The sequence below is a fragment of the Charadrius vociferus genome, unplaced genomic scaffold, assembly GCF_000708025.1.
Source record: "Charadrius vociferus isolate BGI_N301 unplaced genomic scaffold, ASM70802v2 scaffold235, whole genome shotgun sequence".
Lineage (NCBI taxonomy): Eukaryota > Metazoa > Chordata > Aves > Charadriiformes > Charadriidae > Charadrius > Charadrius vociferus.
This window is the reverse complement of record NW_009648536.1, coordinates 2,834,177-2,858,965: the sequence shown is the minus strand read 5'-3', so window position 1 is coordinate 2,858,965 and position 24,789 is coordinate 2,834,177. Positions and strand designations below refer to the sequence as shown.

General features: G+C 36.3%; 1 protein-coding gene across 1 annotated transcript; it reads left to right on the top strand.

Annotated features, from left to right (window-relative positions):
- Positions 1-392: 392 nt before the first annotated feature.
- On the top strand, positions 393-24,789 carry NAA35 (N(alpha)-acetyltransferase 35, NatC auxiliary subunit). The gene is made up of 22 exons (XM_009885843.1): positions 393-527; positions 1,518-1,551; positions 3,740-3,854; positions 4,748-4,822; positions 6,030-6,197; positions 7,049-7,115; positions 7,795-7,838; positions 8,432-8,482; positions 9,319-9,402; positions 11,188-11,302; positions 11,832-12,010; positions 13,135-13,194; positions 14,367-14,473; positions 14,700-14,766; positions 16,047-16,145; positions 17,505-17,683; positions 19,471-19,607; positions 20,971-21,038; positions 21,283-21,423; positions 22,492-22,614; positions 23,725-23,805; positions 24,460-24,789. Exons 1-22 carry the CDS (start codon positions 404-406, stop codon positions 24,517-24,519), a joined length of 2,178 nt encoding a protein of 725 aa, XP_009884145.1. The 5' UTR covers positions 393-403; the 3' UTR covers positions 24,520-24,789.

The window sequence follows — 24,789 nt, the reverse complement described above, 5'->3', positions numbered from 1 at the left end:
TGTAAAACAACAACAAAAAATTTTGCTATCTTTATCTGTTGTAAGACATGATCTCTGGACATTGTTTCCTGGTTTATTTCCAGTTTGACAGTACACACTTTATTATGGCTCTCTACTGCTAAAGTTTTGGTGTCCTTAGTTCTTGAGGTTTCATAGCCTACAAGCTAGTTATAGGGAAACGGTGAATAAGAAAACATTTTTAAAAAAGAATTTTTATAAATAGGTTTTTTTGGGGGGCATGTTTTTATGTAATTAATGGTAGCTGTTTAGTATGAAATCAGGTTAGTTAGTTTCCCTTTCTCACCTGGTGCTTGAAAAGAAAAAAATATTCTGTCATGAAGCACTTCTTCTGATTTGTGCATAATGTGCAGTGTCTCTGATACGAATTTAAAGGTGCAGTATCATGGTTATGAAAGCTTCAGCCGAAGATGATGATTCAGGATGGGAACTCGGGATGCCTGACAAGATGGAAAAGAGTAATACAAGCTGGATAGATATAACCCAGGATTTTGAAGAAGCTTGTAGAGGTGAGTTGTGCTGCTTGTGTTCTGAGAAAACTTGGAATCCTTGGAAGGCTAAGCAAAGTTCTTTGAGGTGTTTTAAACAACAGTTTGACCCAGGTTCAAGCTCCAGGTGAGTGGACTACATAGATTCTGTGTCTCCCTGTGTTTAACGTACCTGTGACGTTGGAAATATCAGAAGAACCTCACCTTGCTTCCTCTTCCAGCTTACATAAATGTCTTTTTAAGTCATGTTTTTTCATCTCGTGCATTTTTACACCTGCTTTTTTTCTTTGCAAAGATTTCCTGTCTCTTCTGCCAAATGGAAACCTCATTCATCCATGCAGAATCAACACTCTGTTTTTTCCTGTACATTTTTTGATCTATAGGGTCCTAAGTTTTATTCATTTAATTGCATCATTTTTTATCTTTGCAACAAGGCCGAGCTTCTGAGGAGATGCAACTTTATTTTTTCAACTGATTTTATGATGGCATTAGGGAATAATAAATACAAAACTGCAACTTACAGCACACAATATTATGTAATGATAAAGACAATTTCCTTATGCTGTCAAAGAATTCCTGTATGTTAGTGGTATACTGTTTGTGTACACATCAAGTACATCTAAAGACTTTGTTAAAAGTAGTGAGGAAAAGCAAGCCTTTCAGTAAACTCCTCTGGAGAAAATTAGACATCTGCATGAAGGAGCACAGAAAACTCCTGTCCTGTGTTCAAGGCTATTCAGATGCTATTATTTGGTATTTCTGAAACCCCCTTTAATGGTTGGTATAACAGAGAGGGATTAGGAAAGACTGTGAACAACTGGGGCTTTTTAGCCTCTCAGTCTTGAAAGTGCTTTGTAAGTAAAAGCACTTGTAGGTGGAGTAGAAATATCTGGTCTGCTTCCCACACCTTGTTCTCTTTTAGCACAAGACAGGTCAGCAACAAGACTACCCTGGAAATATTGCACTAAGAAGGGTGATTCTGATTATTTATCCTGTTCTGTTCCTTTTTAGAACTGAAGTTAGGAGAACTACTTCATGACAAGCTGTAAGTATGCCTATGGGATAGTTCTGGGTTTTAGATACTATTAGTGCAAATATGTTAATGTTTACTAATAAGCAAGTCATGCGCTATCAACTAAGCTTTTTTTAAACGTTTGCTTTAAATAGTTGAAGTATTCAGCACGTCATTGATCCTCAAAACTAAGGGTATGATGCACCTGTATGAATATTGAACATTTCTCATGGTGCCAGTATAACATTACCTTTTCAGTTAATCAATGTGGTCTAGAAGTTTACAGCACATCTTCTGGTCAGTGGTGTTGACAATACTGGATCTACCAAACTACTTTATGTGGACATGCTTTCATAAAAAAAATGCCAGAAAGACTTTAAGCTTTTACATTTGGTTGCCTCAAATGCCACTAACAAGTTTAGGATAAACAATCCATGTGCTTTAATGTAATTTTTAAATGACATGCTGTCATGGTTTAACCCCAGCTGGCAGCCAGGACCATGCAGCCACTCACTCACTTCGCCCAGTTGCTATGGGGGAGAGCATCGGAGGCAGGATATTAGGAATGAATTCCCTTCCAGGGAGGCCCCATCCCCAGAAGTGTTCAAGGCCAGGTTGGATGGGGCTTTGATCGACCTGGTCTAGTGGGAGGTGTCCCTGCCTGTGGCAAGGGGGCTGGAACTTGATGGTCTTCAAGGTCACTTCCAACCTAAACCATTCTATGATTCTGAAAGTGAGAAAAAAAACTTGTGGGTTGAGGTAAAGATAGTTTAATAGGTAGAGCAAAAGCCGTGCACGCAAGCAAAGCAAAACAGGGAATTAATTCACTGCTTCCCATCGGCAGGCAGGTGTTCAGCCATCTCCAGGAAAGCAGGGCTCCATCATGTGCAGTGGTTACTTGGGAAGGCAAATGCCAAATGTTCCTGCTTACTAATTCTTCCCCCAGCTTTATATACTGAGCATGATGTCACGTAGCATGGGATATCCCCTTGGTCAGTTGGGGTCAGCTGTCCTCGTTGAGTCCCCTCCCAACATCTTATGCCCTCCCAGCCTGCTTGCTGGCATGGCCGTGTGAGGAGCAGAAAAGGCCTTGACTGCTCAGCAACAGCCAACACTAGTGTGCTATCAGAGGTATTTCTTATCCCAAAACATAGCACGATAGCAGCTGCCAGCAAGAAAGTCAACCCCATCCCAACCAGAACCATGACATGTACTAAAACATAAACTGAGAGCTCTACAGGTTAAGCAAAAATATGTTTCAAAAAATGCATCTGCTAATATCTTGCTGAATTCATTAAAGAATGACATGAGATAAATTGTTTAACCGTATGAGGCTGTTCACTTGCATAAAGAAAAAGATGCTTATTCAAGACTAATACCTCAGAAGGCAGAAGCACACTATTAAAAGCAAACTTTGCTGTGCAAGGATGTTACCAAGTCGTTATTCAGTAGAACCAAAGCATGGTCTTGAGGTATAATCTTATACATAAGAGCATTTCAGAGCAAATATGCTTTTCAGAATTAGAATGTGCCACATGCAATAACCTTTTTTCATATAATAAGGGCTCGTGCGGCATGTCTGATGAATATTGTGTGTACCAAAGGTGAGGCACCATATCCTTTCTTCTGTAGGCCAGTCTTCATTTGTTGTGGTTCTCCTGCAAGCTTTTATGCCCTGACTACAAGTGATTGATTGTCATGTGCTAGGGGTTTTTTTTGTATCGGTTTTCTTAATATGTCCATTTTAAACTAAGTTAGTATATTCAATGTATATCGTTGTCAGTCTGTGTCATGTATTGTCATTAGTTTGTGGGGGACATATCTTGTGTTTTTGGACGTAGCATAATAAAGAACAGCTTGTTCAGTTCATATCAGTTTATTATGTTTTGTGATCTTTAAAAAGATGCTATGTCATTATGAGGTGTATAGAAACAAGCGTATGTAGATTGAGTAATGGGATGTTTGGCTCAGGAGTGTTCTTCATATTTAAGAAAAGGCTAAGTTTTCTTTTCAGTATCTATTTTCTTTCTTACTTGTTGAGAGATCCTCAAATTCCTGAAAACAATGATCTCTGAAGATCAGTAGTAGTGTTCAGGTACCTTTCCTTATCATCTGTAGCGAGTGTACTGTTTGTCGTTGTATGTTCTTTTGCATTGGTTTGTGAAGACCATTTTATATAAAATAATTACATTCAGAACACTTTTTTTCTTGGTGTTCTTAGTTTTGGTCTTTTTGAAGCCATGTCTGCCATTGAAATGATGGATCCCAAGATGGATGCTGGTATGATTGGAAACCAAGTTAATAGAAAGGTTCTTAACTTTGAGCAAGCTATTAAGGTTTGTGTGACTTTTGTTTTTACCTACACTGTCTGTAAAAGTATGATGTAGTTTTATCAAATTGCAGTTAAGCATAATTCAACATAATTAGTGTTTTCAGTCTTTACTTAGAATTTATTTTTTTCTTTTTTATTTTGGATATTTAAGTAAGAAATAGCTTGTGATGTTTAACGTTTTTATTACCTACATTATCACAATGATGCTAACTAATTAGCTGGCCACTTTAACAACATACAACAATGATTAACTTTTGATGCATGGTCAAGATAAATCGGTGGAGGTAGGTTGAAAGACGTTTTGTTATTTTGGAAAAAATAATGCATTCACAGAGGAAAAGATTATTTTTTTTTTTATCATGGACCTGGGTGTGAATGGACTAAGAGAATTCTGTGTAAAATATTGGCCATCTAAGTAATGTAGAATAAAATGAAAGTAGTAGGGTTGCTGCCTTCTTGGTCCTGACCTTGAAGGCAGTAAAACTCTACAAGTATCTGCAGTGTAAAAAGTGTCTTCAAAGAATGGATCCTGCATTTTTTTCCTTGTTCAGTCTTTATTATGACTATACGTGTTGTTTGGATGACTATACATATTGTTTTGTGATTTAAGTGCTGACAGTTAACTGGTTTTAAACTTCTATTGGCTACTCATAAATCAGAAATTTTATTTTATACTTTGACTAGCTTTGTGTTTGATCAGTGTTCAACACAATGATGGGAAAGCAAAGTTTTTCAGAATTTGAGGCACATTATGAAGCTGATCAATAAAGCTAGTGGTACACAAATATTCTGGAGTCTTAACCAAATTGTAATTTCCTTTTTGGCTGTACAAGTAAGTTGTATTTTGTCTATAGGCTTCCACAGTCTTTAGGGTTTTTTCTTTGTTTGTTTTCTAAGGATGGCACCATTAAAATAAAGGATCTCACTTCACCTGAGCTGGTAGGAATAATGGATACATGTTTCTGTTGTTTGGTAAGCACTTCTCTGTTTTTAACATTAGATGTTTTTGCTTTCAAAATATAATCCTTTAATACCGTTTTAAAAAGAAAAAAAAAACAGTAGAACTCATGAAAAAAGATTCACCAAGCAGAAAATACATACTTAGTATTTTAATTTCTATGCAGATACTTGCATTGTCTATTATGAGAGGCATATTTTTAATTTCTGGGTATTTTTATTGTAAGAAGTCATTATGGAAGAGAACTGGTAGCATTTTGAATAATGTAACAAGGTTTTATAATTTGTGTTTTTTGAATGTATGGTATGCCTGCTGTATATTGGTGTTTGTGTTGGAAGGTGAGTGTTCTGTAATGTACAGCACTTTGCTCATTTCTCTGCAGCCAATACTGAGTGAGCTTACAGGGGTATTTTGAAAAAAGAAAAGAAAATACCTAAATCCATTTAGAAAGGAAATAAGCGAATTATCAGTTCTTTAATTGTGACTTTTTTTCAATGTATATTTCTTAATTTCCTCAGTAAATGATACAAATGAATTTCAGTTACTCTTTAAAATTGCGTCAACAAAATTTATTAGTTTTTTAAAACAACATTTCAAATTAATTTAGTCCAAAAAGATATGTAAGGGTCACTGTATATTTCTTATGGTATAACGTAATTTGTCTTCTTCCTCCATCTCTTATTTGAAAAGGGACAGTGGTCATACTAAAAATCTGATCCTACTGTGTTTTATGCTATTTTAAGATAGAAATAATTGTTTAAATTATTGAAGCTTTCCCTTTAGCTTAAAGCAGCATGAAAGTAGTAGAGAGAGGGGATCGTGAAAAGAAGCTATAAATTGTAGAAGAGAACATGCAGAATATTGCTGAGTTGTTTCATAGCCACTAGCATTTTTCATTCAGTATTTATTCTGATGTTCTTTTAACTTAATGTCATGTCTAAGTCACAGAAATTAGACCTGAACCTTGTGGAAGAGGTTTATCCAACACCAGAATTTGATAGTGTCATAGGGTTTAGTAACTTACTGCCTGCCACAGCCAGCAGATGGGCAAAGGTTAAAGGTTGAGAGACCTCTTGCCCTTTTTTGCTAGATGGAAGGTTGCCGTGATAGGGAGGGACTTCCTTAATGATCACTGAAGCACAGTAAGATGGAAAAAGAACAGAGATACAAAAGCGGGGATTTGGCTGTCATGAGTAAAATGGTTAATTTTCTTTTCCCTAGATAACATGGTTAGAGGGACATTCCTTGGCACAGACAGTATTCACTTGCCTGTATATTCACAATCCAGACTTCATAGAAGATCCTGCTATGAAGGCTTTTGCTCTAGGGATCCTAAAAATCTGTGATATTGCCAGAGAAAAGGTTAACAAAGCGGCTGTTTTTGAGGAGGTAAGTTTTTCAGTATCTCCTGTCGTTAAATATGTAACATTATATGTAGGCTGCATAACGCAAATGAAACGGTATATTAGAGGAATTTATTATTGTTTCATCTGAGGCTACTGTACGAGCAGCAGTTCACCCTCCTGAAAGTATTAGACTTGATTCCTTTAAAATGCAGTTTTTTCCAGTGAAGGTGTTGCATGTTCTTCTCTATGTTTTGCTTGAATATTGGAGTCACATAAATATTTTATTCAAGAAGCAATGCAAGTCTTCTGGCTAACCATTTGAAATCAGTTTTACCTACGGTTTTCTTCCTGTTTAATTTTTTATTTTTCTCCTTGAGTAACCATGATTGTCTTTTGTCTGAAATGTCCATCTAGCAATGGAATCAGAGTCTGGTTTTCTGTGCTCAGAGTGGTTTTTGTTTCATCTGAGCTTGGACAAGTCACTTCTTACTGACTACATCTAAAATTGGTTAAATAGTATTTTGCATCCGTAGTTCTTGTAACATGTTGATAGGGTGGCACTTGATGAAAATGTGAAGAACATACTGGTATTAAGGATTTATGCAGAAAATAATTACTCCAAGTTGGATTTGGGCAGGAAAGTCACCCAAATCACAGGTGTATTCAGTTGCTCAGAGTAAAACCAGACTTTTATACTTGCTGTAGTTAAACAAAAAAACCCCCCCCCCCAAAAAAAAAAGCAACCAACAAAAAAACTATTCAAAATACAACAAGAAAAAAAAAACAAGAAAAAACCCCAAACAAACAAAAAGAAAACCCAAACCCCAACTTGAAAATGTAACAACTACTGTTTATGTTGCACTACATATTGCTGCTTTGATTTTTATTTTTTAGGAAGATTTTCAGTCAATGACCTACGGATTTAAAATGGCCAACAGTGTGACAGATCTTAGAGTTACAGGTACAGTTTGTGCTTTCTGTGTATCTGTCCATCAGTCTCTCTTTTGAGCATATTAGTTACTGTCAGTCAAACCTAGTGAATTGGTAGGAATCTCTCATGGTTTTTTTAATGGTCTTGGTAGCTTGGGAAAAAGAGATCAAATTATATTTCCTTGAAGAAAAGGCTCAGCTGTTTATTTGTTAAATGCCTGAGAAACAGAAGTGCTTTTAGATATACCAACTAGGTGGCTGGGTGTGAGATAGAAATAAACCATTGGAAAGTGCACTGCTTGAAGTCTGCTTCTCTGCCTCACAATTTGCTGTGATCTAAACAGATTGCTTTTGAGGAAAAAGCAGTCTCGTGGTTCTAAAGCTATAAATCCGTATCTTATTTGGTATGTACACATGTATGTGAGCCTTTTGATGCACTATCTTTGATACGTACTTGGAGCTTTCCATTCATTATTTTTAGAAAATTTGTGAATACTTTAGCTTTGGATCAGTCAGCCTATACTTTGATTTATCTATTGTTGCAAGACATCCCCACCATCCCTCACAAGAATGTTTTTTGTCTAGTCTGTGGCTAATGGATATGTAGAGCACTTCAAAACTTGATTTCCCCTCAAAAGTTTTTTCCTCTGAATGGTGTAATTGTACCTAGGAATGCTTCTCAGCTCTTAATTGTACTGTGACTTTTCCAGGTATGCTAAAAGATGTAGAAGATGACATGCAAAGACGAGTGAAGGTATTTTTCACGTTTGCCTTGTCAATTGTACTTAAAGCGTACTTAACGTAGGTTTGAGAGTTGGATTAAGAAGAATGCCACAGTTTTCTGTCATTAAATGGTGGGGTTTTTTTGAGGAACTGCCATAATGGTTTGTGTAACATGCTGACAGTTTCCTTCTAGCTAAAGATGCTGAAGTCTTCAGACTTTTCTAAACTCTTTAATAGTTGCTTCATTAGTAACAGGTGGAATAATGATGTAGAAGATAACACTGGGCTGAGGCACAGAATGTATGTGTTTAACTTCCAGCTTTTATGCAGATATACTGTGTGATGTTAAAGAAGTCGCTTCATCTTACTTTACCTCAGTTTACAATATAAAATCTTCATACAATTTCCTTGCCTGGTTACAGAGTGGACTGAGATAGGTCTCATTACTATAGGGGAGTCTTGGATCATTCAGGTACCTAGATTATATGTTGAGAGGTTTTGAACTTGAGAACTGATTTTTGGTGTTACTTAATGGGTGGATGTTCTTGAGAGGGTAAAGGGATTTTATCACTAGCTTTTGTTCGCAAGTTTTAATAAATTATTTGAAATTTCTTTACATTCTAGAGCACTCGAAGTCGACAAGGAGAAGAGAGAGATCCAGAAGTTGAACTTGAAGTAATGAATTGTTTACTTTTTTATTCTGGATTTCATGGATTAGTACATCATTACTTTAATTGGTAGTTAACAGTTTGTGAGAAATGTGTGTCACCAGTGTTGCTACTACTGTCATATCTGAACTGCTTTAAACGTGGCCCTGATCAAATCTCAGGCTAGCAGGTAGATTTTTATGCTTTGAAGGGCTAGAGTTCTGGATCGATCCCAACGGCAGAATAGTGATGCTGCTGCGTTTCTGCCATTTGTGCACCTACCTCTCAAGAAGAAGCCATTAGCAGAGTAGGTGGTCTTTTCTGTCCTGTGCCTTCTTCCCTCAGTTCCTTCCCAGCAGCTTTTACTGCTGCTGGGAGCCTCACTGTCAAGGGAAAAAGTAGGAAGGGAAGGTGAAAGCAGTGTAGCTCCTTCCAGAAAAAGTGGTAATTGATAAAGTTGATGTGGTTGATTTAGAAGGGCGTGGGTTTCCTTTCCCAGTAATGTTGTTTTCTACAGAAATTACTTTTAACATAAAACTTCAGGAAAAAAATAGATAAAATGCTTTTAATAATTTGAGGAGGTTGTTCACTTGATCTGAGATTTGAATGGCATTTGCATAGCAGATAGCTATACAGGCAGTAGTTGTGCTTTACCCAAAGCATCTTAGTATTTTTTTGTTAGTGCTTTTCTGACAGCACTAGAGATTTCTTCTATAAATTCTGTAACTTTTCTTCAGAATCATACTAGATACCATATTTTTAAGACTAGAGAGCATACTTCAATAAAACATTAAAAAAAACTTTTATAAAGTTTCAGGGTTTAATGCCTATTGCTTAGTAATTTGTGCTATGTTTTCATTACAGCATCAACAGTGTTTAGCTGTGTTCAGCAGAGTCAAGTTTACCCGGGTACTACTGACTGTTTTAATAGCATTTACCAAAAAAGAGGTACGTTCATTTGGTGTTTCTGTGTCCGCATTGTGATCCTGTGAAATACTAATTTTTCATTCTCTAAGGTCAGGCAATTATTCTGTAGATGTGAAGTGATGATGTTGCTACAGGTGGAGCATTGGATGGGGCCTTACAGTGGCAACCATTCAGTTTTTGTTCATTTTTAAAGAAAGCACAGGGAAGGCTAGTAGCTGACATTATTTTGGCCTTGCAGAGAGACAAGAGCACTTAAAGAATAATATTTATGGGGTTTGGATTACTGTTTTCACACACATGAGCAAAAACTTTCTTGCATTCAGTCTCCTTCTGTGGAGGTACCTGATATTGGTCAGTGTTTTGTCCATCTCTAGAGAGTTGTCACCTTTTCCTTCCATGTGATACTGGATTTGTATCTAGAGTTCTTTTGTCTGAGAAGAGGAATATAACCACTTTCCATGCAATTTGCTTGCTTTTTTGCATAAAAGATTTCCTAACTGTTGAGGGGGGAAGGAACTGCATGTTTTAGGGCAAGGGTGTAGAATCACGTGTCACATAAGACAAAGCTTTTTTTGAATAGCTTTTTCTTTATATAAGGACAAATATCTGCTTATTGCTTATCGTTATTGCAATTTTTATAAAGAAATAAATAAGTTTCTTGCTTAAGTGGCATGGAGTCTTTCCCACATGTTTTGCTGTTGGATCAGCTGCATACTATACAGTTTACAAGACCTTGATTACATTAAAAGTCAGGTGCAAGTATCATTAATAGACATCAGTGTTGGGGAAAAAGTGATTGAGTGATTTAGAATAATTGCATTCTGAGTATAACCATTAGTTATATCAGAAATCAAACTGTGACATAGAAGTGATATCTGCTGATGTACAACCAAATTCTGTCTGTGTTAACTGCTATGAGTTAATGATCTGTGCAACATCGCATTAACTTAGTGTTGCTCAAGTCTGATTATACTTAAAGTATAAGCTATTTACATCATGGACTGCTTTGATTTGAGTTAGATCTGCTTAGTAGCATATTGCTTTAGTAGATTTGTGGATGCTATAATATGCAAACATACATTACACAGAACTACAGATCTTGTTCAGCTTCTATTAGACCTTCAGGGGGTTTTAAACATTTTTTCTAGAAGAAGTCAAGTTTCAGTTTGACTTGAGATTTCAAATATTTGATGTTCCATCAGGGACTGTTAGTCCAGTATTTTTAAAACAAGATTTTAGCTTTTACAGAGAGCTATTTTAAATGGTACCCAGATTGCTAACAGATTTGGATTCATAGAACATCAGAAAATTCACCGTGTCAGCAGATCATGAATCAAGATTTCTAATGGACATCTGGTATCTTCTAATGTTATACAGTAATTTCATTTCAGTTGGTAGGTTGTGTTTTGTATTCTCAAGAATTCTGCATTTCCTAATGATATATTTTTTTTTCCTCTTTGCATTTTGGAGTTCTGCCTCATTTGGCAGAAATTTTGTGGTTTTTTTTGCCACCCCCCTTCCCCTCCAAAATCAAAGTAGAGGACTTACATGTAGTGTATACTAGACTTTCAGTTGTAATTATCGTTAAGGCTTATACAGCAAAAAATACAGTATTAAATGAATCTATAGTTATGTAAAACATAAAGAACACTTAATTGCACAAAAATCAGTTGGGTTTTTCTTTTTTGGAACTAGTTGTGTACAAACATTATAATCCTAATATCATTCTGTTTTCTGATACTAGCATTAATTCTACAGGCAAAATATGTTGGTTCATAATGTGAATAACTGTTACCTGCCTTTCAGACGAGTGCTGTCGCAGAAGCTCAGAAACTAATGACCCAGGCAGCTGACTTGCTTTCTGCCATCCACAATTCATTACATCATGGTATCCAGGCACAGAATGATACCACTAAAGGAGGTATGTATCAAATTTTACCATTTTTTTTCCTTTCTTAAATATGCTATCTTGGTAAACTTTAATATCTACATGTATTTTAAAACAAATCACTATTTACTTTGAACTAATATTACTTGTTATATGAGCTGTTAGAGATTTGCATTGTTTGATCTTAAATTTATTTCACTAAATGATCATTCTCCTGAAAGCAATACTGTCACTTCAAAGCCAGAGTTAATGTGAACTTTTAATTAAGTGCATTGTACTTCAAATCGGCATATATGCCATTTTAAAATAGGGAATACCACCTCTCTGTCTGTACAGGTATATGCTAAGGTGTTGAAGGCTGGGTTTTTTTAAATACTAATCATTGTCTCAGTTGGGTACTTAGTGTCTCTGGAAGTTAACTGTTGATTAAAAAGTTCATTTTGGTTAATTGAGTAATTTGTATTATACTTGCATGTTTGAAGTGAGTTCTGAAAACAAGGCTTATATGCAGCTTTTCTCTTTGTCTCTGTCTTTTTTCCTCTCTCCCTACTTCCTTCATTAGATCATCCTATTATGATGGGCTTTGAGCCCCTCGTTAATCAGAGATTGCTGCCACCAACTTTCCCTCGATATGCGAAAATAATTAAAAGGGAAGAAATGGTCAATTATTTTTCCAGACTAATAGACCGAATAAAAACTGTATGTGAAGTAGTCAACTTAACTAATTTGCACTGTATACTGGTAAGCAATATTTATTATTTACAGCCAAAAATAGATCTTAAAATGTAACTTGAAAAAATTATTCCATATATACATGCTATTGCTCACTGGAGAAGAAACTGAGCTGTATGTATAGATCTGTTGGTCTTTCTCTTGGTGTGTACAATTTCAAAATTTGCTGGTTTTCCTGGTATAGAATATTTTTATTTTTTTGACAAAGACCTTTTCTCCTCTGACATGTCCCATTTTTCCCATAATCTGTTAAATAATTATACATGTCAGAGGCAGAGCCCAAGCAAGTTAATTTCCTTGTAACTCACTCTTTGGTTGAAGAGCTGCATCTGCAGTAGCTGAACATAATTCCTAGCTGTATTCCTGATTTTTTTCAGATTCAGTAAGCAGTATTCTGCATGCGTGCCTATAAAACAAGAGAGCACTTAATACATGTTTGTTTATGCATGTAATTCCCTGAGTAGACATAAAGTTAAGCACCTGTATATGTTCTTCCCTGAATAAGCGATGTTATTCAGTTACTCCCTGCATTTATTAGAAGACACTTAAATGCTTGAATTACTTCTTACCATATGTGTGCTCACTGACTTGAGACAAGAGCCACAGTTACATCAATGCGAAGATCAAGCAAAAATCTTTGTCTTCCTATTTCCTATTAAATTAATTAAAGCACTGTTTGCATGAAGCATCTGGTACCAGTGAAACACTGCAGTTTTGTAACATACCTGGTTCAGTTATGTAGTGATCTTAACAGTTTCACAGTATCTTTTTTTTCTACACTATCATCCTTCTAGTTGTTGCACCTGAAGAAGAAAATTCAGAAACCTTTTGTTCTGTTAAATGACAAGTAATTACAGAAAAAAACAGATTATAGCTTCATAATATGCTCTGTTTTGTTCAAATTATTCATGCTTACTTTCTTACAAGTTGTATAAGCTATGCTATGTGTATGTGTGTGTGTTTGTATCTACAAAATACAGGTGTGTTCACACAACTGTATATATATGTGTACATATACAAATGCAAATGCATGTTTGTATATAAAAACTAAATGCTTGTATGTGTGTAGGTGTATATATATAAAAATTGGCATATTAACCTGAATTGTCTTTTTTTCCTTAAATGTAAATTAGGATTTTTTCTGTGAGTTTAGTGAGCAATCACCATGTGTTCTTTCAAGATCCCTATTACAGGCAAGTCCTAATACATGTCTTTGAATAAAATACTTCTGCATTCATTATAAATATGGATTTATCTTCTTGTTTCAAATATTTAAATTATTTACATATCAGATATATTACTAGGTGGTAAAAATATTCTGGAGGTACTTAAGTATCAGGTATATGGAGGTTTTTGTCTGATCTAGCTTTTTAAAACATTTTTAAATACTGTTGTTTATATCACGTTAGTACATGCTAATTAAAACAGAAAATGTTAAGATTTTTTTTCTGCCCTAAAGCTGGGCCTGTGTGTGCATTTTTATGCTGTTCTCCATATGCTGTTTCAGTTTGGGGCTGGTATTTGTATTCATCCTCCCTGTTTGGACTGGTTTTCATGTATAGACTGCTTCTATTGGTACAACGGTAAAACTGATGGTTAGGGCAGAGCAGGCCACTACTTTTCTTCACACTGCTTCACTTACCTTGAAACTATATTATATATTCCTTAACTCAGAGTAAAATATGTTCCTTATAGGAGATTTTGATTTGATTAGGGTGTCCCTGAACGTCAGAATTCCTTTACTTTTGATCCCAATTAAACCACACATAGAGCCGATGAATATATTGGCAAGTAAAATGTTTTCATAGTGTGTGTGTTTTGATTTTCCACTACATATATTTGTGCAAGCCCTGTGGGTGCCTAACAGCAGAGCTCTTTCTCCAGTTGCTGAAGAACTATCTAAGAAAGGAACACAGCACTCATAAAGGAAAGTGAAATGAGCACCAGACATGACCAATGAAAGCAGTAGTATCTATAGGGTTAGAAAAAAGTCTGCAGTAGTCTGGAGATTTACGTTTGTCTGCCTCCAGGGAAACCACATAACTGATTTTATGTTAATCTTCAGAAACATCTGTCTGATTAACTATCTTTCAAGTCCAAGAAATAAAATCCTTTTGCATGCATTGTCTTATGCAAGTAATAGAGCTGTATTTTGTGTCATGGGAATACCACAGGAGTGAAAGATCTCAGTATGCTTCTGTTTCTGAGACTGTAACCTTGTACCTAGCTGAGTTGTTTTAATTCTTAAAGCAATCTTACAAGTTTCTGATATAGTATAGGTACTGTAAGAGCTTTCTATTAGTAATTTCTGAGGCATTACTGTTGCCTTTAAAACATGTTTCTAAAAACGCATTTTCAATTTCAGACAACTTTTCTGGTAGATAACAAGAAGGTGTTTGGCACTCACCTCATGCAAGACATGGTAAAAGATGCTTTAAGGTCTTTTGTCAGCCCTCCAGTACTCTCTCCAAAGTAAGTGGATCTTGAGTTTACTTGCATGCGTTTATATGTCTGATGAAAACCTATTTCTGCTTACAAAAGCAAGGACAGACACAAAAACAACATATGTATTTTGTACTTACAAGTGCGTATGTATGAGGGAGTCAGTTGCTGCACTCATGTTTTGTTTTTAATTTTGTGCTACATAGACTGGTGACATTTATAAACACATGTGTGTATGTGGATATTTCTCTTTTAGGTGCTGTCTTTATAATAATCACCAGGCGAAGGACTACATTGATTCATTTGTGACACACTGTGTTCGGGTAAGTGTTCATTCCAATTACAGCATGTTTGTAGTATTTGAGCACTTTCAAGATTTGCTTATGTTTGAAAATGAGACCATTTTTTTTAGACGCCTGACTTGAAGGCAAAATTGCAGAAGTTGGCCATCTTAAAATGGTAACACTTTTTAAAAAGCCAGTATAATTACTGCTGTTTGTTTCCTGTATTGTGCTTCCAGATTTTTCGCTAACATTTCACTTTATTAGAAATCTGCACCTACTGCCTCTTTACAGGGTAGTTTTGTGTCACAAAAAAAAGTCACGAAACAGATGCATAGCACTAGTAAAAACAAAATTATTTTTACATTCCCTTCAGTTTAAAAAAATCAAAAATTGGTTTAAAAGGTTCAGTTATTGAATGGGACGCAATGAAAACCTAAGAAAATTATAGATTCATTTAGGTTGGAAAAGGCCCGTAAGATCATCAAGTCCAACCTTTAACCATCACTTAAACCATGTCCCTCAGCACTACATCTACACATCTTTTTAAAATACCTCCAGGGATGTTAACTCAACCGCTTCCCTGGGCAGCTTGTTCCAATGCTTGATAAGTGAAGTGAAGAAATACTTTCCTAATATCCAATGTAAACTTCCCCTGGTGCAACTTGAGGCCATTTCTTCTTTTTCTATCAGTTGTTACTTGAGAGAAGAGACCGACCCCCACCTCTCTACCACCTCCTTTCACGTAGTTGTAGAGAGTGATAGGGTCTCCCCTCCGCCTTCTTCTCTCCAGGCTAAACAGCCCCAGTTCCCTCAGCCACTCCTCATAACACTTGTGCTCCAGACCCTTCACCAGCTTCATTGCCCTTCTCTGGACACGCTGCCAGACCTCAATGTCTGTCATATAGTGAGGGACCCAAAACTGAATACAGCATTTGAGGCGGGACCTTACCAGTGCCAAGTATAGGGGGACAATCACTTCCCTAGTCATGCTGGCCACACTGTTTCTGATAGAAGCCAGGACTTGACCACCTGGGCACATGGATTTAGGCATAAGAAATACTTCTCTTACCCCGAGTATTCTGTTGTGATCAAATTCCTAAAGGGTGCTTGCTCAGTCTCATATTGACTTGTGTACAGAGAAATGGGCTCTTGCGTCACTCCAGGTAGCTTGCTTGCCTGCTACCTTGCGCTCTGTAGGAAGCCTTAAGGAGCCCACCTCATAATATAGATGTATAAAACAGGTGGCTAAATCACCATCACATCCTCCTGTAGTTTCCAAGTTGTGTTGAAAATTTAAAACTACGCCTTGTTTCTTTCAGCCATTCTGCAGTCTGATTCAAATCCATGGACACAACAGAGCTCGTCAGAGAGATAAACTGGGTCACATACTTGAGGAATTTGCCACCCTCCAGGATGAGGTAATGTCCTAGGCAGCAGGCTGGCAAACTTTTCTTTCCAGGTGTAGTCCTACCAGACTGGAGCATGTGGTATTAGATTCTAGATGAATGACGCAACTCTTCTGTTTGTCCTAAAATCTTTAGGACAAGGATTCCTGAAATGCAGGCCAGGAGGTCTGTAGGTGCATCCAAAGACTTTCTGTTACACCTGTTGAACAAAAAAAGTATTATGTTTTTAAAGATTAACTTTGTCCAGTAAGTACACTTCAGGGAAACCTGCTGTGATGCCTGTAATTCAGTGGTAATTCCACTGCTTGTAGTATCTATCCTGCTTGTAACTATCAGTCTGCAAGGTGTAACCAGGGAAAGGTGGATCAGCTATATTTACACAACACCTTTGAAAACTCAGCATTATAGTTATGTAAGATGTAAATTGCAAAATTTTATAATGGTTTTAAAAATACGCAAATAGCAACTCTTAAAAATATCTGCTGCAATTGATTTTGAACATTTCTTAAAACGGGGAGTGAAAGATGACATGGAAAGGTTTATTTTCACTTGCTGGAAATTTATTTCTTCAGCAGAGAGAGGCATGAAATAATATTTTCAAAGATGTGCATGCTATGGAGAACAGTCGAGGAATTCAGAGTTGGAGGGGAGATTTTGAGTGCTTCAGCTTCTCTCAGGCTGGTTTGGTTGAGAGTTTGTTGCAGTACTGTGGCTGAGGCACTTTTTTTCACTTCGTAACAGGTTATGTGGATTTATGTGGATTGACTTGTTCAGGACTGCTGATAATATTCCAACTGCAGGAGACTTCATGTCTTCCATACAATTACATTTTTAAGACTAAATTGGTCTTAGCAATATTTTAGTTTCTCTGGTGGGTCACAGTGTGTTTCTTGCATTTTAAGCTTGTAAATTTATTTTTTCAATGCAGCGAGTTTGTTTTGGGTTGTTTTGGGTTTTTTTTAAAGAGGTAAGTAATTATTGCCAATATAGCAAAACAAATAACAGATTGTTATGGGTTCTGAGTTTCTGTGCTCACATGACTGCTAAGAATCTGTATGTAAACACTTTTTAAAATTTTAAATTTAAGAAAACCGTTATGTTGTTCCTGTATTACTGTATAGAATTTTTTTTTTCTCTGTGCAGCAGAATTTATTTATAGTTATGTGAATAACTTTTCTGTTTTCTGGCAATTCTAGACTATAGAGGTGGCAATATCTATAAAAACGTATTTTTGTCTTTTAATCTGGAGCATGGCTTCACTGACCCAATTTGCATTCAGATTTTGTTAAGATTTTATTTCTGGCAGAACTTGGCTGTTGTTTCAGTCAAATGTTGTTCTTTTGTCTGTTACTCTTCTCTCTTTTTCATTAGGCAGAGAAAGTAGATGCAGCACTTCATAGTATGTTACTGAAGCAGGAACCGCAAAGGCAACATCTGGCTTGCTTGGGCACCTGGGTCCTATATCATAACCTTCGTATCATGATACAGTATCTTCTGAGTGGCTTTGAGTTGGAACTTTACAGTATGCACGAATATTACTACATTTATTGGTACGAGGATGCTTTATTGACAACTTTTGGAGGAGGGATGCTCCCAAAGAGCTATAATTGTGCAAATATTTAAAGGAGGCACTTCAACTATGACTTTTGATCTCAGGCTTGCTTAACACAGTATTTAGTTTACCTATTCATAAAATTACAAGTGGAGAAAAAAAATCTGTGCATCTCTTTTCTAGACTTACTGAATAGTGTACTTTTTGTTCTGAAACAGTAATTTTCTCTCTCTATAGCTTTTTAAAACAGTGTCTTCTAATGACAATAAATGAAAAATACGCCGATTTTGGCAGACAAGAGAATGCAGGAGGAAAGCAATTTCCTTTATTCTTTTCCATCTTTGTAGTACCAAGATCAATAGTCTTGTTGATCTCTAATATTTTTAAAAAGGTCCCAGAGCTTTAAGTTGTGACTGGAATCTGAAGGTTGACTAGGTAAAAATAACATCTCATTCCGTGAGCATATTTGAAGACGCATCTGCCTTTGGTTAAAATGATTGCACTCTATGGAGTCAAAATACATTTTATTTTTCCACTTCCATTCACATTATTTATTTTTCATAGTTAGTCGCTTAGTCCAAAAGATAAGTGATTTTTAGATTATTCATTTTTTATTTCAGCAGTGACAGTTTAATGTTGAACCTGCCTGTGTTAAAGTGCTGCTGTACTTTGGTGTCTTGTTTTGTTTTCCATAAAGCTACCGATAAACTCTTATTAGGTAAGCTGTAAGCCTTCTTTCTGAGAGATTAGACTGGTTCAAATGACTTGAACTTCAGTGCATCTCATTATGTTGCCATGCTGTTTCATTAGTGGATTAAGCAATAAGTAAGAAAATTAATACTCCAGATAGTTATCAGAACATGGCAATGTTCTTTAAGTAACACCTCAATACATAATACCATGTTTTCTGTAAGACAGTATTTTTTACATGCCCATATTTCCCCCTGCTATTTTAATAAAATCACTCTTAATTGGAACTGTCATGTCAACTGCTTTATCTTCTTACTGAAGTGAAGGACAAAAAAGAGAGGGAGTTTCTGAGGGGAAATGTGTAATAAAACTTGTAATTATTTCTTAGTAATCTTTCTTCTGAATTATGACTTACAAAGTATTATTTCTTCTTCACGTGCTCCAGATCTGTAATTTCTACTTTTTTTTTTTTTTTTTTCTCTTGTTCCTCTTGATTTGAAGAGATTTATTGGATCTGCTTCCACTTACTAAGAAGTGGCTTTTAAAGAATTCTTAATAATTTCTCTTAAATCTTAAAGAATTGCATGTGGATCTCATGTTGCTGTGGGCTTGGCCCTTTTATTTAATAATTCTTGACATTTTTAAATACTTGAAACAAATCAGTAATAACCTTGTTTCTCAAAACAGTAATTCCTAACAAAAGTAGAAAAGACTTAAACATAATATATTTTTAAAAAGTGCTTAATTTGCTGGAGGAAGGAAGAATTCTTGAAAAATTTTATCTTATATGGGCTTTGAAATAATAAGAAGCTTATACGTCACTTAGTAAACATATGAGAAACTTGTGTACCTTGACCTGTCTGTGATTGAACCTGTACAGAGTCTTGCTGAAAAAAACCTCCAACCAAACAAAACGAGAACAGAGGCTTAGCTGTTGATTTCAGCTGTGCAAAACAAAAGAGTTTTAACTGCCCTAAAAGTTGTCTGTTACTTTTAGTTCTTTGAGTAAACAACTTGGTATTCAGTGAGGATGTGTGCGTTATGAATACATTTTCCACTGTGGTATGTAACAGCCACATACTGTTTTTACTATAGGTATCTATCAGAGTTCCTCTATGCCTGGTTGATGTCAACACTGAGTCGCGCTGACAGCTCTCAAATGGCAGAGGAGAGAATAATGGAGGAACAACAGAAAGGCCGTAGTAGTAAGAAAACAAAGAAAAAGAAAAAAGGTACCTAGGTGTAGAGTGTAACTCTGATTTCCGCCCCACGTTGCAGCCATGTACAATTAAAATTCAAAATTATTGTCAACACTGTTGTGGGTATGACAAATGTCCTGAAGTTTATGAAGGCTCAGTATAAAACTCTTTGACTAAAAAAGTCAGTCACTGCATAAGAATTTCCCGTTTGCTTACTTTTAGATAGGTCTTTCAGAAAAACTCAAACTTACTTATATTCACAGCTTCACCAATTGTGTTGTGTTGAATTCTGTAAGATGCAATTAACAGGTCCAGAGCAATTAACCTTTGAAAGATACTACCTTTCTACAGTCTGTAATTCCTGCAGAATTGTGGGTTTTGTGACTGTAGCTAGATTCAAAGACTAAACTTTCAGTGTATTTCTGTAATTTTTCTTTGGCTTCAGAAGGTGTTCAAGCATGTTTCTTAATTTTACAATGGTGAGTTGCCCCGTTTCAATTCAGTGGTAGTACTGTTGTGCGAAAGCCCCTTTAGAAACTTTTGCTTTCTCTGGTGTATATGCATGAGAGAAAACGAGAATGTCCCTTCCTACATCATACCAGTCTGGCTCTGTGGTCAGAACTGTAGGCCTGTACCAAAAAGGCAGCCAAACCCAGTGCCTAAATAGCATTTGATATGGATTTGCCATGGGTAAGTGGCTACTAAGACTGTGGAATGTTGGTTACCTTGGCATTAACATTGCAAATAAACACCATGCAGAAGCTTGCTTTCATTCTTTGCTATTCCTTCTTTTTTGTGTGTTTATCCTTGTTGTCTTTTCAAGGGAAACAAACAATTAGATACGTCAGCTCAAGGCCACATCAACTGAATTCCCTTGTCTCTAGAAATACAGAAAAATGCTACTGTGTTTTATACTTTCTAAAAAGGTGTCAAGTATGGGGCAATTTGGCACCAGTTAAACACTGGAAGCTACAGGGGAGCTTAAAGGAATATCATCTTATTAGGATAAAAATGCTTTAACCTTTTAGTCTTAAAAGTTTAAAAAAAAAAAATTGAGGAACTAAGCAAACAGGCCTCTCAACTATAAGCTTTAAATTCCAGACTGCTGTTTAGTGTTGTATAGTGGCATGCTAACCACTGACTGCCTGGACCACTTTCTTTCATTAAGCGCAGTATGGTATTCATGTGACTGTTGTCTTGAGATATTTTGTGTAATCAGGAGCCAGGTGAGCAGAAATGCATGTCCATGCTTTTTATGCTTCGGTTTTCTTTCATTATTTTAAAATATAGTTGAGAATTATGTTACTTTCATAAAATTTGAAAGAACTGTTTTGATCTGAAACTAGTATGTGTACTTACATTGAATAAACAAAAAAAATTTGTGTGACATTTGCAGTTCGCCCTCTCAGCAGAGAGATCACCATGAGTCAAGCGTACCAAAATATGTGTGCTGGGATGTACAAGGTAATTTATTTGTGGTTGCTGAACAATGGCTTCAGTGTTTTTGTAACAGGAATCAAGCATACATTGCATGCCTTCTTTGTTTTTAGTGGCACTGTAAATTAGGTTCAAGTTTATAATGTGATAGTTAATTCTCTCCTATTTTTCTATCATTCCAGTAATAGCTAACTCTTAACTTTTATCTTGCTTACAGCAAAATATGACATAAAGCTAACACTTTTCACTATATTTACCCTTTCCTTTTTAGACAATGATCGCATTTGACATGGATGGCAAAGTAAGAAAGCCTAAGTTTGAACTGGATAGTGAACAAGTTCGATATGAGCACAGGTTTGCTCCATTCAACAGTGTTATCACACCACCCCCAGTGCACTACTTGCAATTTAAAGTGAGTAATCTTAAAACATCGTGCCACTCATGCTTTTATAACAATCATTTGCTCACCTGCTTTAAGACATTGTCATTGGAAAAGGAGCCTTTGATATCTCGCAGTTCATATTGAAGCATAAGTCAAAATTGCAAGGAGTTCTAGGTGTAGTTGTGTGCGAAGAAAATACTTTGGATTCTTATGAAAATTAAACTCATAGACATGTAAGTATTGGTCTGATGTGGCAGTTTGAGATGCTTGTGTTGGTTTGCATGAAAATCTCCTGAAAGACTATTGACAGACTTTTTTGCTGTGATTTATATAGCGACATGTTTTTATTACTGCAGCAAGCAAACAGGAAAATGAAACAAAAGTAACTTTGAGTGTTAAATCACAGAAGTGTTGGTTGGCAGGGACTGGTGGAGGCTTGTCTTTTCCAGTCTCCCTGAAGCAGCATTATAGATCACATCATCTGTGTCTTTGTCTAGGCAAGTCTGCAAAAATCTGAACTGAAACTATACTATTTTATATACCTGTCACTCTCCCTAATTTAGTGCTATGAACAGATGTAGTGGAAATGAAGACTATAATGGCTTCTTCTTTGTCACTCAAGTTTTTTTTTTATCCCTGACAAAAAAAAATAATTTGCAAGTATCAGAATTATTTAAAATGAAGTTTTGAATAGTTCCAGTATCTCCCTTGCTGTAAACTTTGAGTAAAGAATACCATATACTTTTTTTTTTCCTCCTATTTTTTTTCCTATAATTTCACATCCTACCCTGCTGCATGGCACTATTAAAGCAAATGAATTACAAGTTGTTCGGGAGAGGAATTGTTTTATAAAGAGTATGAGAAATTCATTGTATTTTGTGGCACTATAAAATAATCATTAAGCACAACATTGCTGTTTGATATTTGCCATTTTAAATACTGAAGTTGAAAACATTTATTTATTTATTCTTAAAATATTACTTAGTTGACATAACTTTTTCCTTGAATGCAGTAATTTGTTTTCATTTAAGGTGGTAAAAATACGATTTGTTGGCAGTTGATTTTAATATATATTTATATATTTCTGTAACACGCTAGGAAATGTCTGATTTAAATAAGTACAGCCCACCTCCTCAGTCATCTGATCTCTACATGGCAGCTAGCAAACACTTCCAGCAAGCTAAAATGATTCTTGAGAATATTCCTAATCCAGACTATGAGGTAAGGCTGAAATACTGGAAAAGGGGGTATTTGCTCATAATAGTGTTTTCAGCTGGATCTGCTTGAGATCCAAAGTGTACTTTGTCAAAGTGCTTAGCAAAGCTGAGTGCTTTGATTAAGGAGTGGATGGAGGAGGGTGTTGGCATCTACGCAGTGGTCTGTTTCAGTGGATTAAATAACATAATCAGGGTTGTGCTCACTGTTCCAAAACCTCTCCCTGCTGAGTATCTTGGATGCAAGAGCGCAGCTTAGTTCCTTCTTGCGTGTTGCCTTCTGGCCCCGTTCTAAAAGCATATCGGTTTTAACAAGAAGGTGGCACGTGCCTGCCTCACTTACCTGGAATCTGGTAATTCACACGTGCCTCCTGAGAGGTGGGAAAAATAGGTTTGAATGTCATCAGGCTGAAAAGAGGATTGAGTCTGGCACTTGCTTCCTAGAGCAGTTTTCTCAGCACTGCGCTGTAAACACAGGTAGGATTTTCTTCCTCTTTGTCCATAGCCTAAAAATTAGGTGTCTGTGACTGTATTTTGGAGCAAGGAGGATGCTTATTCCGTCACATCTGAGCAGATTAAGAACAGTTACGGGATTGGGTCCTCCTGAGAATTTAGGAATCCCTGCCTGTTCTCTGGATCCTGGTGGTACTCACACATGAGCTATCTGATTGAGGCTAACCAGGGTAGTTATAAGTAGTTTGAGCATGCCCAGAATACTTCCATGCAAAAAGCCACCAGTTTGATACTTGGGTTTCCCCTTCTTATCATGTCACAGTGTTGAGGGTAGGTGCCTGGACTCTGTCTAAACCTTTATTTGGATGAGTGCCTCAGAACTTCCCACAGTTTAACAAGTTTCAGTGTAAGCATGGAGAGCAATGGTTTCTGTGGCCTGTTGAGTTAAAAAAAGTGACTATTAAAATAAACACCCCCTTCATTAAATTTCATTAATCCAGCTGTTATACTTCAAAGCAAATCCAAAACACTCTTGATTTCTGTTAAACTAATACTGTAAGAGGACTGCTGTATTGTTAGAGTATGTAAACATTTGGGTATTACCTCTGAAATAATTTTGCAGTCACATGCTTTCACTTGAAAACTTCTTGCTGTTTGTGTTTAGGTCAATCGCATTCTAAAAGTTGCTAAACCCAATATTGTGGTCATGAAGCTGCTGGCAGGAGGCCACAAAAAAGACTCGAAGGTAAGAAAATGCCAGTTGAATTGAATGTGAAATGTAGTATTACACCCAGTGCTACCACAGATCTCTTACAGCTGAATGAGCAGGTTGAGGCATAGTTACTCTAACTCTTAAAAGAAATGGGAAAGTAACAATGCATTCTTCCCTTGGAAATTGTTGTAATTATTTAAATATGAAAAACCCTCGTTTCTAAATGTTTTGGAAAAAGAATTGGGAAGTGCATGTGGGATGACATGTACAAATATGGATGGGTATTCTTCAAGAGCAGGAGGAAGTAATTGGTAGAAGTGTATCAGCAGCTTGTGCGAATGTGGTTGGGAGAGTGCTGGCTGGCAAGATTAGTGGGTGCCAGCTGGGCCAGAGGGAAGAGAGGCCTTCAGGTGTCCTGCCAAAGGCTGGGCACAGAAGAGTCATGGAGCACACTGCAGAGGCACACTAGCACTCTACAGCTTTGTGCCCATCACTCTTGGAGACTGATTAACATATCCAAAACTGCATTGGAATATTTTTCAGGTATTAATGTAAAGAGCTAGGATTTTTTTTTTTTTAATCTTTTGCTGTTGAGAAGTTTTCTTCTATCACCTGCAGGGTATCCCTCATTTTGAGTATGAAATTCGGTAGTACTGCTGTGTAATGCTTTAAATCTTTTCTTTCTAGGTTCCTCCAGAATTTGACTTCTCCCCTCATAAATATTTTCCAGTTGTGAAGCTTGTTTGAAATACAAGAGATTATTGTGAGGATACCTGACGCATGACCTGTGCATCAGATATGTAGGCTGGAAATATCTAGTTCTGTACCCAGACTGAGAGGGATCTCCAGGATAAAAGTACTGTTACATGGAATATCTATAGTCTGCCTTCTTTATGTGATACAAATGAGAACTGCTGTTTTAAAGTGGTTTGTATAAAGTTTTATGGGTGAAGCTGATTTTGATCAACTGTATTGAAGAATGTTGTACCTGGATTGATCTTACTACAGACTTAATCA

Bases quoted from the DNA above. Each gene is read 5' to 3' on its own strand.
- NAA35 (XM_009885843.1), top strand. From the start codon at position 404: ATGGTTATGAAAGCTTCAGCCGAAGATGATGATTCAGGATGGGAACTC. The intron at 3,855-4,747 runs GTTTGTGTGACT...TTGTTTTCTAAG, and splicing joins ACTTTGAGCAAGCTATTAAG to GATGGCACCATTAAAATAAA. The intron at 22,615-23,724 runs GTAAGGCTGAAA...GTTTGTGTTTAG, and splicing joins TTCCTAATCCAGACTATGAG to GTCAATCGCATTCTAAAAGT.